The sequence below is a fragment of the Pocillopora verrucosa genome, chromosome 1 (assembly GCF_036669915.1).
Source record: "Pocillopora verrucosa isolate sample1 chromosome 1, ASM3666991v2, whole genome shotgun sequence".
In the NCBI taxonomy this organism is placed as follows: Eukaryota; Metazoa; Cnidaria; class Anthozoa; order Scleractinia; family Pocilloporidae; genus Pocillopora; species Pocillopora verrucosa.
In genome coordinates this window covers 35,145,887-35,160,197 of record NC_089312.1, presented here as the reverse complement: position 1 = coordinate 35,160,197, position 14,311 = coordinate 35,145,887, and the positions used below count along the sequence as shown (strand labels likewise).

The following is a 14,311-nucleotide window of genomic DNA, read 5'->3' as shown; positions in this document are numbered from 1 at the left end:
TATAATTATTGGAAAAATGCAGGGACCGTGAACTGAGTATCATGGACGAACATTTAAACAATCGACGAAATTATTTGATGATCACTTGACCAATGGAAAGGTTAGTTTGGTTATAGTGTCCTGTCTTTTATTTTTCATATTAATTCTTTGCAATTTCGAATAGTCTCGATAGGCCCTCATACATCAAGACATAAATTTCGTTAGGAAATTTTAAACAGTTGGATTGCATACTGACCGGTAATCGATAGTGAACCAATATCACAAAAGCATAATTACGGAAAAAGCAAATCGTAGAATACAGTACGAATTTAAAGAGTCAATATCAATTATGATCATCTTTTTATCATACGATAGAGAAAATATTTAACTTATGACTTCCTGTTTTTGTAGATTGAAATATTTAGTCATTTCGAAAAACCTTAAGAGGATCTTATTACCTGACAAATATGGAGTTTAAAAATTTTGTGCTCATTAGCTGCACTAAGTGAAGACGTAAACAACATGTAAACAGAACCTTCAAAAGATAGAGATACCACATCAAAGAAAACTGTAATTTAGACAATATTAGCACTCAGTCATGAACAGAATGTGATACGGACAATACCATGATTGAACTCCAAATTTGCATGTAGTTAATATTGTTCCCTTTTCATTAGGCGCCATTTTTGTGAATTATTTGTTCGAAGCAATATCAGAGGTGCTATTCATTGACCGTTACTAAATATCGAATGATTTCGTTGAGATGTTAAGTCTGAAAATTTAGTTGGAAAATCCGATGAAACAGGAATGATGTTGTGCAACGAAGCTACACTACAAGATAAAATCAAAAAATTTACAAAATTCATAGACTCTCCCTTGTGTTGTTATTCCTCTGAAAGTCACATAAACAAAGAATTCAAGAATTATTTGTTGAATGTAGCTGTTAAAGGCACTGTATCTGTTCTGATGGGGCTAGCCTCTGCCTCGGCAGAATACCAGAGAAGCGAAACGACAGCCTCTGAAAAGGAAATTATTTCTCTGTCCTCCTCAGTTTATGCACGAAAAGGTTTTCTTGTCAGTGATTCAGAGAGACCAACTTACTCTGATGGAGGAATGAGATTTGACGTCGAAGGAATAGAGCTTGGATTGGAAGAGATTTTAATTGTGTCGATGGAAGTTGAGAGGTGAGAAAACTAAATGACTGTTTGATTATATTGAAGAGGGTTTTAAAGCCTTTCTTGATTACGATGATAAGCTGTAAGTATAGTTAAAAGTGAACTTTCAAAACATAATCGATCGTCTTTTCTCACTTTGTAAATCACATAGGAAGGGGTAGGAGTTGTGAACAGAGCTTATTATTATAATATTTTCCTGAAGTCGACGTCTTACGAACTCTTACAGCACTAAAAAAATCTAGAGTACCACATCTCGTTTCCAATTTAAGTGATGATACTCTTGACTATAAATTGACTTCAATAAAGAAATATTCCAGTAATTTCCACATCATAACAAGAACAGCCAGTTGCAATTCCGTGACTCCTTCCTGCTATGCTCTCCCATCGTAGCTTAATTCCTGCCCTCGTCACTTTCTACCCATGAGACATTTTTGTTATGAGAATGAAATATTTTTATTATGTTATGTATGATTTATTTTGTTGTAGACAGAAAAAGAAAACGGAGAACAAGTTGACAATTAGCGTCAAGGTACTGTTCTTTGAGATCTCGGCAAAGATGAAGAGTATTTGTGCAAATTCCAGCCAGACTGGTTTTGTTCTGATCGACCATTACTCTTCCAAGTCAGGAGAATGGAGACATGTCCAGTTTGATACCACTCAGTATCAGGAGGCTTTTGCAGAGGTGCAAAAAATCGAGAAAGCCATGTCCTTTATCACGGCTGAAGTTAAAAAGAAATCCTATGACGAGCTCTCGCACTTGCGTTTAGTAGCCAAACCGTGCCCAGAAGGAAATCAGAACAACGCTCTTTTTTATGAAGTGTGGAATGAAATAAAATCTCTCAAGATAGAAATAGTAGAGTCGGAGGCTTTACAAATGAGTGAGAAAACTAAAGGGCTGAAAGATTTATTAACCCAATTACAAAACTTGACAACAAAAGACTGCTCGTGGCAGGATTTGGAAAAGATTCAAAGAAATATAACAACATTTCTAAGGATCAAAAACTGTCCATAGTAGAGCAAGGGTTGATTCTTTACACGAGAAACATAAAATAATTGAATATATAATTCAAATAATCTTCACATTGGCCGGAATATTTCCCTGATCTATATTTTTATAACATCTATTTCAACTCGCTATATACAAACTGAGTTCCGACGGAACATGAAATAAAACACGAGACTAAAGCTACTGATTTCCTGATTGATTTCCAAAATTACATAAGTTATTCGGTTGAACATAGCCCGCCTTATATTCTATCCAGATTACTGACGGATTTTTCTCTAGAAAACGAGTCGCAGTTAACGCAGAACAATACGATAGGCCATCTTTTCAATCAGCAAAAATATCCCGCAGATCAATTCAAAGTCTAACATCACTGAGTGTGAGACTCACCATAGAAGAGTGTGACTGTAGTTTAAAGACTGTTGTTCGAAACTTTTGATTACTTCTTATGTAGAACAAATTAAAGCTCTATGAGATCTTTTGTGTTTTAGTTGTGTCCGTGGCAGTGGGAGAAATTAATGAGGCCCGAATTTAATTATATTTCTCTATTGCCGAGACCGTTTCTCCGCAATTAAATTGTGTCGCTTAGCAATTCTTTTTTATATTCAGAAATAATGTTAGGGCCTCTGCAAAGACGATTACGAAAAGAAAACGAAAAATTACGTTAATGCTAGAAATTCTTACGCGCTTTATTGCCCAGAGCTGTTGAAATGAACTTGAGAGTGTAGACAAATGACGCCATATCATGATCAAGTGCAAAATTTGTGTGCCCTTGTATCGATCGTGCAGACCTTCAGGGTTCAAGTAATCGCTAACTAAAAAAAAAAAACAACAACAAGAAACGAACAAACAACTTTAATACATGTTAAAGCTTTGGTGTAAATGGGGTATATTAAGTCTTTGGCGAACAGCTCTCGACCGAGTTCAGTGGTTTATATTTAAAAGCTGAATGATAAATTATAAACCACATTTCTCGGCTCGGACAACTACAAATTCTGTGACCGTGGTTATGTACCACAGAACAGCTTTGCGTATCAAAACAGCTTAGCGACTGCGGAACGAAATACGAAATTTCAACACCAACTGATATCAATTGAAGATCACGTGATTATCATGTGATCGAGGATAAAGTTCGATTAGTTATAACTTCCTGTTATTGTCGATGTCCTCAAAGACATTTCCAAAAGTCATCGGAGAGTCTTACTCTATTAATTGAAAATTTGGGTATCTTTAGTTTCGAAAAAGTGGTAAGCATAGGACACTTGGTATAACCTTTCACTGAAAAAGAATAATAACGATCACCTGTTGCTCGAATCGACTTGTTTCCTGTCAGTAATTTATTTCAGTTAATTTATTAAAGAGGCCTTCCAGGACAATTGAAATTGACAAAGAATCACTATCATTCCTGTAATTTTTCGTTTGCTCTTAGCAAAATACAAATACTTGGATATTACTTAAACAATCGACGTACTGATTATTTCATGATCACCGATCGGTAATCGATGGTGAACCAATATCACAAAAGCATACTTGCGGAAGAAGCAAACTGAGGAATAAAGTAGGAGTTTAAAGAGTCTATTTCAGTTATGATCATCTGTTCATCGATCATATGGTAAAGGAAAAAATCCAGTGGTTATAACTTCCTGTTTTTGTAGATTGAAATATTTAGTCATTACAAGAGGCCTTCACAGGATCTTACTACCTGACAAAAAGGAATATTAAACTATTTCTATGATTTTATAACTGTCCATAGTAGAAAGAAAGGTAGATGGATTCTTTATATGAGAAATATAATTTACAGTCATCTAAACAATCTCCGCATTTTCAAACAATCTCCGCTGCAACAAAAATTTATTTCACCTTGCTACACAACAACTAAGTTCAAACGGAACATGAAGTAAAAAAAGTCACACTCATTTTTTTGATTCGTGCTCTCTGTTATCCGGACCGCCCCTTACCCACGAGGTTAGGTCAATAAAAAATAACAAAGTTGCGCCAAGTTTAGTTGCCCTCCTAGATTTTGCCAGCAAACGTTAGAATTATTGGTCTTATACATAAACGCCTTCGTCTGAGTCTTCGGTGAGTATAGGTAGTATACCTTTTGACCAGGTTGTCATCAAAAGTCGATTTCCCATGATCTCTGACTATTAACCAACCTTTTACTTTAGTTTTAGATTTTTCAGCTGTTTCTAGCTGTTCGGAAACTCCTAACTCACTCTTCGCTCGGTGAGTACAAATTTTATTGTGCTTTTGTATTTTTATTTAAGGAAAAGTCTAAGACATACTTTACTGAAAAAAAAGTAGTCAATAATCACCGAGTTGCTTCTTTTTCCGGGTTAGATTCGCCCCGAAAAATAAAGCGTCTTTAAAAAGGAATTTTTATATGTTTTATGGACTATTCCAATTGCCAAGCTGGGTGTTTTATTACAACATGGTTTTCATACACGTTTTGTGAATTTAGGCCTATCCGTATTAAAGCGCTTACCATCGACAGTATTCATTTCCATCGGGAATTGCTTCCTCTACTAAATAGGTGTAGTGGACTATTTCACACTTAAACTTCAAGAAATGCGAAATTCTACATATAGCCATTATGCTACAAGAGTTTTTACGCAAAGGATTTAAGTCCACACCAAGCCAGCACTTAAAACAATCCTGCAATAGCATACTGAGGAATATAATATTCAGTTTATCTGAAACAGCAGAATGCAGTCTTGAACTCTTTCATACAGCCTGAGGGGCAAACAAATATTGATGGCATCTCAGTATAGGTTTTTCAGTTTTGAAGAAACTTTTAAAGATTACTGCAGTTTGAATAAGTTTAGAGGATAACAACTGAGTGAGTTGCGCAGCTCCAAAAGCATTTGCCAAACTAACGTAACTGAATGAATAGGGAAATATACCATAACAAAGTAAGCAGAGAGTTCCACAGCTTTCTTTGTGGCTAACATCATAACTAAGTTTGTCGCAGTTTTTTTGACGTTTAACTTGTCTGAATTTCATTTTCGTGACAAAGCTGGTAGCCTGAGACCATTTTGGGTAATCACTATGCATAAAACGGCAATTAATAGATAAATTAAAGCTAATGATCCAAAACCACTCAAACTAGCTGCCTAGTTTAAAAAAACAACCGAGACCTACCACACTTGGTTCTAAATTAAGAAAAATAAAACAAAAATAAACAAAACAATTAGGAAAGGCAACTGACTCTTCAAGTTGTGGCCTCGATCATAACAAGTATTGGCAAGAAAAAGTTTTCTGGGCCTTTCCACATCTAGGCAATACATTGCGGCGTTACATCACAAGAGCCCACCCATAAGGGATAAATATGGATGAAAAGTTTTTTTAGAGGAATTATTAGATTATCAAGAAGCAGTTTTGATTCCTCGACGTAATAATCAAGGACTCACTGAAGTATCGCAGTGATTAAGATAAATTCAGTTATTCAAATTTGTACTTACGAGAGCTCACATGAGAAAGTGATTGAGTGCTCTTGAGAATCAGCGTATGTTAGAAAATATGATACTGACACCAGATTTCCCTTTCGCACTATTTTATTTCTTTGTTTGTCTTAGAAAAAAAGCCTTTGGCTCGGTCGCATGTACTGCAGCACCCCATACGCGCGTCTAACGCGTGTAGTAGGTGTAAACTACGCGCTCTTCGGAGCGTGTAGCAACACACGTGCAGTAGACAAATTACACGCATGTGTGTATTCTAATTCGTCTTTTATTATTCACTGAACACCAATTATTATTCACAACACACCAAGTTAGGAATTGCGCTCTCGTTCAGAAAGTCCTTTTACCTGATCGTTTTGATCGCGTGGTCTGATCAAGGCATTGACTGTATCTACTTGGTTCATTTGTATTACCAAGTGAAATTACATCAACAAGATGAAAAAACGACCATCCAGAGTTGCCTGAACATGTCATCTTGGTACTCCCGGTCCTGCTGGATGCTAAAAATAAACCCTAAAGGACAATTTTTAATTTACACAAGATTTTCAACAGTTCATACTGAAATATGATCTCAAATTTCCATGTTGGTTTTAAAGAAATCGACATAGCTCAAAGATGTCTTTTTCTAGGCTCTCAACTCTGAAATGACTCCCCTGCTAGCTGTTAAAAAGTTAGTCAAAATTCCTCTTCAAGACTTCTGTCACCTAGACGATCGGGCTACACGATCAGAAAATACCCCTGTATTCAAACTATTTACAGCGGGATGTGATTCAATATAAAAACAGAATAGGCCACTTCCGAGTTCTCGCGGTTCAGTGATCTGGTACCGAAATTACGGCGTGAGGACGAGGCTTAGTGCGAAGGCGCTTTCATCGGTATTAAGAGTAAAGTGCTGTGGTAGAGAAAACCAACGAAAATTTCTCGAATTTTAAAGTGGGTGAGTAATAAAAATTATTCGCGAGAGAGGCTTTAAGTGAAGTGATAGCGGCAAAGGAAAAAAATGCAGAACTGTTTGATTCATGCAAAAAAGCTGCAGCAATGAAGCAGATCAAAATTGCCTCTTTTGCCAGAGACCGCAAAAAACTGTTGGAGGAGAAATTACAAACAAGCGAAGGCAAATTTCCAGTACCAAAGATTTTTAATGCTTGGACGTACCGATTTTCTAACATTCCAGAGCCTCGCGTCTCACTTGTTTTGATGTCATTACTTAACAGTAGTTCAACTTCTTGCAGAATCATAGCGAGGGCTTACTGTAGTTTGCAAAACGAAATTTAAACATGTAGATTGTTAAATGAATTCAAACTCTACAATTTTCGAAATGGACATCTGTAATTTGCGAAATGGAAAATGTGTAGATTTGTAATCTACATCAATAAAATTGCGGAAAACTTAAGGCCACCAATCGCAAGGATGAATCGGTCAGTTCACTACCAGCGTAGGTTACATACATAACCTTGAAATAATAACAACTTGGGAAAGAACGAAAGGAAAATCTTCGTGGTATACTTTGCAAAATATTCACTTGAGCGTTTACGATGAATAATTCGAATGCGTGACAACGACATTTTACTTGAACTAGAAATGTCACGCATTCTTCCTCTGCAGGAAAAAATATTCAAAGATGGAATGAAATCAGTAAATTGTTCAGTTAAGGTTTCAAATGTTATCTATAGTTAATATCATATGCTAAGTTGCGTTTGCAATCTACGCTAGTGACGAACTGACCGATTTATCCTTCTGGCCGGTGGAGTTTACCGCATGGATTCTCGTTTCGTAAATTACAGATTTTCATTTCGCAATTTTGCTAATTACAGATCTTGAGCTCATTCCGCAAGAAAAGGATTTCGAATTCGTATCGTTCAGATCGTTTCGCAAACTACAGTGAGCCCTAGCTACGAATCAGAAAGAAAAAAAACAAAGATTAAATGATGACATTAAGAAAATGAGGCCAGGATTGGCCAAGCTGCACGTGGACGCTGAACGAAAACATAGGAAAGTTACAGAGGTTGTGCATTCAAACGTCTAAAATTTTAGGAATTAGAAATTTGCTCTGACTTGTTTTTAATTTCTTCTCCAACAGCTTTTGCGGTCTTTAGCAGAGGCAGCTAGTTGGATCTGCTTCATAACTGCAGCTTTCTTGCATAAATCGAACAGTTATACTTTTTTCTTTCCTTTGCCGCCGTCACTTAGCTGAATGCCTCTCTCCCACAAAAAATTTTTCATCCTCCCACACTGAATTTCGAGAAATTTTCTTTCATTTTAACCACCACGGCACTTTGCAATTTATCCCAAAGAGAACGACTTCCCACTTAGCCTCGTCCTCACGCCGTAATTTCGGTACTAGATCACTGAAACGCGAGAACTCGGAAGTGGCCTATTCACAGATGATAAACATATTTTTAGAAAGTACATGTAGAATGTTTCGTTTTAATTTAAAGGCCCGACTCACAGATTCTTCAATTAGAAGGAGGCTGGTGCTCTAGGTAGCTGTCTCTCTAGGACTATAACGAAAGCAAGCGGTGCCTGTATTGCAGCCTATTGCCTTCAAGTAAGTTGCAAAGCAGCTACAATTTATTTTTACATTACGATCTATTAATAATATTTTTAATCGTTGGATTAACTGAAGAGGTGACATTGACAGGGTGCTGTCCGATCTGCTTTCTCTCCCCTCGCTGCTTTCCTCGAGTAACAGTAGGTTTTATGATATAGTCTCCTGTCAAATGTTGCTTCAGTATCCATCTCATAGATCACTGAAAATTGTTTGTACAAAATTTGCTTTGTTGTTCAAGTTTTGCTTTGTTGTACAAGTTGTGCTTTGCTCTAAAGCTCTAGAGTTAACCCTCAAAAGTGAAGATGACGCCAGGGAAGTCAATTCTTTTGTATCTGAGAATACCGAGATAAATTTTTATTTTATATAACCAATCGCTATGAATTAAGTGATTTTACTCGGTGGCTTTGTCTGAGCGTGAGTCGCCTTTAGGCAGAACGCATTGATGAAATTTTTAAAAAGATATTACGAAGCGGAAATATCCAGTTTCCCAAAATTTGAGGAACCCACGCTGAGGCCTTTTGAAGTCTGAGGCAAGGTATCTCAGGTGAATTGACAAGATATACGCTCTCTGTCGGTTTTAATTTAAGCATACAGGCCAATCTCAGAAGTATGTTTTCTAAGATGATATAGTGGCTACTAATATGAGTTAGAATTGAATTACCTCACTAAAGTTAGCTAGCTTTGTCTGACCCGTGGGTGTGTAAAACCAGCGGCTCCTTTTGCAGTGACGAAATTGCTTGGCGACTCTCTTCGCTTCGTTAAATATATCTGCATGCGCGTCGGTTGTCCTCTCTGCGAGGCTAACTCCATAGAGACTCTGACGAAAGAACACTCGAAACGTCAGCTGTTAATTATGAACTCTTTATGGTGGCCATTTTACTTCATCAACTCAGTTGATAATACTAAATTACCCTTTTATACTTTCTCACCGACGCAGCACCACAGTTTCTTTAGGAACGTAACCCCGTTATCCGTAGAGACTGGCTCCTTCGAGACTTAGGCTCCTTCGAATAATTCAGCTCGCAATTTTTCTTTATATCCCTGATGGTACTTCATTACCTGCGTTGGACAGAAGCGGGAATGTGTGGCATGTTTTGGAGCATCACAGGCTTCTGGCTTCAGATGACCTGGAGATCTCTAACTTTAAGCGAAATTGAATGGCACACGGCCGAAATCTTTTAGATGAACACAATTTCAGCGTGTTGCGTCATTTCCCTGGCTTGAAAATTGCACATAATCTTATCTGAATAAACTATCTGGAGCTTCGATTTGAAGCTTTCCAAAATCATCATCATATTTTTTATTTGCCTTATTTACATAATACAAAAAAAAAATTTATTTCCAGTGGTTATAGCTAGAAAGCGAGGAGACCCAGGAAGCCACCAGGCTTATGGGAGAGCCACCTCACTTACATTAATAAATAAAGTAAAGAAAAAGTGCTGCGAATGTGTGGCTAGGCCAATTCAAGGATTATTTAAGTAAAAACTCTTGCATTTTCGTCTTAAAACTAAGAAGGTTTGACGAACGAGTGACTGAAACAGGAAGAGAGTTCCAAATTTTACGACCTTGGTAAAGAATTGTAAATAGCTTGAGATTTGTACGGCACAAATGCGTTCGATAATTACTGGCTGTTCTGGTACCATAGTTGTGAATTTGGCTATTCGTATCAAAAAGATTGAGAAGCAATGGAGGCAATAAGTTATTTCTATAATAAAACATGAATTTGGCGATTTCAAACGTATTGACTTGGAAAATATCTAAAATTCCTAGTTTGGAGAATAAAGGAGCGGAATGGGCTTAATAGTCTGAGTTGGTGATAGCCCACACAGCTCGCTTTTGCAAGTAGTAAATTCTATTTAAGTTAGATACGTATGTGGACGACCAGGCACAGTTACAATAGACGATATAAGGATAAATTAAGGTGTAGTACAAAGTGAGCTTGGTTGTAGAGGATAAGAAAAAGCGAGACCTGAATATAATACCTATTGATTTAGCGATTTGTTTACATACATAGCTGATATGGTGTTTCCAAGTGAGATGATCATCAATATAGACCCCAAGGAATTTAGTTACGTTAGATTGTTGTAGGGGTTTACCTCCAAAGGAGAGAAATTGTTGTGCAATTTGTAATGCAAATGTGCCGGAGTATTTCAATTTTCGGAAAACAGGAAACCACCGAAGTTTACACTGGAAACACCCCTTGATCTTGTGACTATCACACACCGCCTGAATAAAAACGGTCGGAGTATGCTTAACAGAATAATTTGCATAATTCTGCTGTTACGCTAGCAAAATTACCAAAAGTTTGAAGTCACTAAGGCAAAGGAAATCAATAAGTGCAAGATGTTTTTACATTTCTATGCTTTCGAACATGTTAGAAGAAATCAACCGGAGATTTTCAATGGTCTGGTCTGGACTTGAGAAATATCACCCAAGAAAAAAAGAGTACTTTTCACCAATTTCAGAACGCTGTCTAACGGGTGTTTCTGGCGAACCTCTGAATGAACACATATCAAAATTGAAATGCTTTCCAAACCCCTTATATAACACACAATTTAGGAATACAAACGATTTCTTGCTACTTGTAGTTTGTTACAAGGAGAGAGCTTGTTAACTTTTGAAATTTTCGATGTCGCAAGAGGTCAAAAAGGGCCTTTTGCGGCTTTGATTATTAAGAGCTCTCCAAATTTTTTTTAGCGTATTTCCAGGAATCAATGTGATGTTATTTACTTACTACCAAAGATAGTTTAATGGGCAAAGTTTGAGGCAAAGCTTTTTTCCGATGTGAAACGCCTTGGACCGCTCTTACAGAGATAGATGGGCTCTATCACTGTGTCCGCAGTTTACGCAATGAGTACTTCCAGCTTGATATGTGTCAGATTGCTGTTGGTCCCCACTTTTTCAAGAAAAGTCAAAGCGTGTGGCTTCGGTCGCGCTGTTGCGTATGATGCGAGGTAATTATAATTCAATCTAGAGGCAATTTTCGCTCCGATCGCGGTTTCCTGCGAATTTCAGTAAATTGCAGGGTACTCCCTGTCGACCCAAATACAATCTGAAGGTTATATTCTGCATTTCTAGAGGAAGAAGTAAGAATAAAAACTATCACTAACACGCGTTAACGGCAAATAGGCTTGGCAAAAACATGTCAGGTTTCCATGGAACTCAGCTCCTCGAGGATTCCTGCGTATCTGTGTAATGTAAATATATATTTGTAAAGGAACAAAGCCTCTTCACACAAGTTGTTTCTGCCTCCTTTTGCTATACGCAAGGAAAAACGTATTGTAGGCAGCTAAGATTCTCATTCATTCGCACCATTAGTTGAAGACTTGAAGACACAAAATTGAAACATTGATGTATCCTCACACCATCCACTCCAAAGCATCACTTAGTGGCGATCTCTAGCTTTACATTCTCTAATCGCAATGACATTTTCAGCGATGTTTTACCAGGAGGAAAATGCCTACCATCCATAATGTGAACTTTATATTGGCATTCTGTAATAGTTTAATTGTAGGGACTAATCTATCTCCTTTTATCTCATATGCACAGCCAGTGGCTATTCAGTTCTTCGCAATCAACCTTAGCACCTCGCGTATGAATAACAAATTGATATGAACGATATCTTAAACTCGAACAAGCTTATTAGCAACTCCGCAGAGAACATGTTACTAAGTTAGTGCAAACATTAATAGAACCTCTCTTTAAACAACTAGTCTTGTATTTGAATACAGAAGTGACTTCGTAAAACTACTTCCTATCCAGTCTCTCCAACTACTTTTCTAGCTGCAGAAAACTATGATTGAAGTGAGGGGTAAGTTTCTAAAGAAACTGTGGTGCTGCGTCGAGCGTTAGCCCTTCGATCGCTCTGACGAAGGGCTAACGCTCGAAACGTCAGCTTTTTTACTCTTTACGGTGGCTAATTTACGTTTTCAACCCAGTTGTTAACACTAAATTACCTGCTATGACTGAAGTGGAGTGGATAAGGTCAATTGGGAAGGGTTGAACCCTTATGACATTGCGTAACCAATAGCAACCTAAGGAAACTTAAGGCGACTTAAGGTGACTTTAGGCGACTTAAGGCGACTTAAAGTGACTTAAGGCGACTTAAGGTAACTTAAGGTCTCAGAGTAGGCCTCTGGCTTACCTGGCGTGTTGCCGTGTGCAGTGTAGAGTTATTCATTGGTCAAGTGACTCCTTTCACGGCTCACATTCAACTGTCCTTCATTCAATGATCAAGATAGTAGATTTACCATACAACACCCGCGATAAGTTAATTTGCTTTCACTTATGAAAGTGGATTTACAACACAATTGAGTAGACGATAGTAACGCTGTGTAACGCAAGAATAGGACTTTTCTCAGCCATAATCGGTCTCAAACACCAGCACTTAAAATGCGAGAAACGCATGCACCTTTGGAGAGCGTTTGAGAGCGTTTGGTCAGTGCTGTTAAAGAAGAATCAAAGTGGCCATCCAAATCTTTGAAAGGCTCCAAACGACGACGTACATCAAATTTGACCTTCTCGAATTCCGGTCTCAAATTACATACTAAAAACAGTGATTGCGTTTGTCCTAGAGAACCATAGAACTCGTGACAAATATGTACAAAAAATGTTTTTACACATTCAGAATAAATTATTTCATGTACCTATGGTGAAGGGAAAAAGGAAAAGCCTAACTTTTACGGAATGTTTGGTCAAAATGTGCCGAATTCTGTCGCTTTCACCGCCATATTGAAAAAGAATCTACCACAATGCAACGCAATCGGAGTGCGCACACCGCCTGGTTTTTATTGGTAGCTTGAAAAATCTTAGATTTTAGCCATTTTAAAGAGAAAGATAGCAGGGCAGAGCTTTTAGAACTAGCTGATTGATTCTCAACATTTTAAACGGCTAAATTCTGGCAAATGATTCTGTCTCGTGAGGAGAAAGGTGAAAAAATGTATCGAATATCATAATGATTAGCGTTCGGTCAACGCGTTAATGAGAAACTTTTTGAAAAAAATTGGTTTCTGTTCTTTAATATTCGATTTTTTAGCGCTTAAACTATTGAAACCTGTATAAAAACTTAAGAACCAAATTACAAGATTTTATTTAGTATAACCGGGGATAACAGCATTACGTCTTCGAGCAGGTCGAAAAAAATAAATGAAGAACAAATTTATGTTGGTGTCTGAATGCAAGAGCTCCCGGAGGTGCGCTAACATCTCTTTTTAGCTCTTAATTTTTTTTTTGACTCGCGCGACGAGCTTCACCTTAAAAGAGGGACTGCACGTAATCAGGAGCCCTCCTGACGTAACCTATAACAGCACATACCGAAATTCACCGTGACCAGTGACTCAGTTACGTAATTCAGTTGTGAATTTTTTCCATCTAAATAAAGCAGCGATAATGTGATTTTTTGCTCGGAACTCTAGCCTTAGGGAAACTGTTGTAGGTCATCGTGGTTCCATCAAATAAATGGACATTTTAAAATCGTTTGTCTCACGATGTAGAGTCAAGCATCAACTGTGTTGACGTTGCGACTGCTATCATTTAAAAGTTCCTCAGGTGACGAGGTCGAAAGGTTATATGTCGCTATTTATAGTGCGTGGGTTTTCTGTTATTGGTGTGTTTTGGCGCGCAGTCATTAGTGGATTAAGTTGATGTCTTTTTTTTCAATTTTAATGCCAGAAATTACAGCCAAATAATGTGACCTTATGGACTTTCGCAGACTAAATCGTAGCGATTTAGTGATATGTCAGTTTTGCCGCTGTCCGTTCATTTCAGTGAAGGATTTGATTTGTGAGCATATAATTTAACCATAAGCACGCTTCCAAATTCTTTGAGTTGAATTTTAAACATTTTTTTTAATAATCAACTAACGAACAATTCAAACTTGAACGAACATTCAGAATCAGTCACTGCACTTGATATTCATGAGTTATTGCTGATTTATAAGAGTTTTTGAGGGCCCCTCTTGATATAAGCCATAGGGTTTGTTCAGGCTTCCTTACCTCTTTGTGTTTTAACTGACTGTTCTACGTCAAGTTTATGGTGGTGTATAAAATCTGACTTAGACTGGGAGGTGGCTCGAAAAATACTTCAAAACGTACATGAAAAACGAAATTTTTTAAATAAAAAAATTAAAATTCTTTGGTGGATATTT

The 14,311-nt window shown here is 37.4% G+C and overlaps 1 protein-coding gene across 1 annotated transcript; it reads left to right on the top strand.

Moving 5' to 3' along the window:
• Nucleotides 1-786: 786 nt before the first annotated feature.
• On the top strand, nucleotides 787-2,166 carry LOC136279339 (uncharacterized). The gene is made up of 2 exons (XM_066162974.1): nucleotides 787-1,163; nucleotides 1,641-2,166. Exons 1-2 carry the CDS (start codon nucleotides 787-789, stop codon nucleotides 2,164-2,166), a joined length of 903 nt encoding a protein of 300 aa, XP_066019071.1.
• The last annotated feature ends 12,145 nt before the right edge of the window (nucleotides 2,167-14,311 follow it).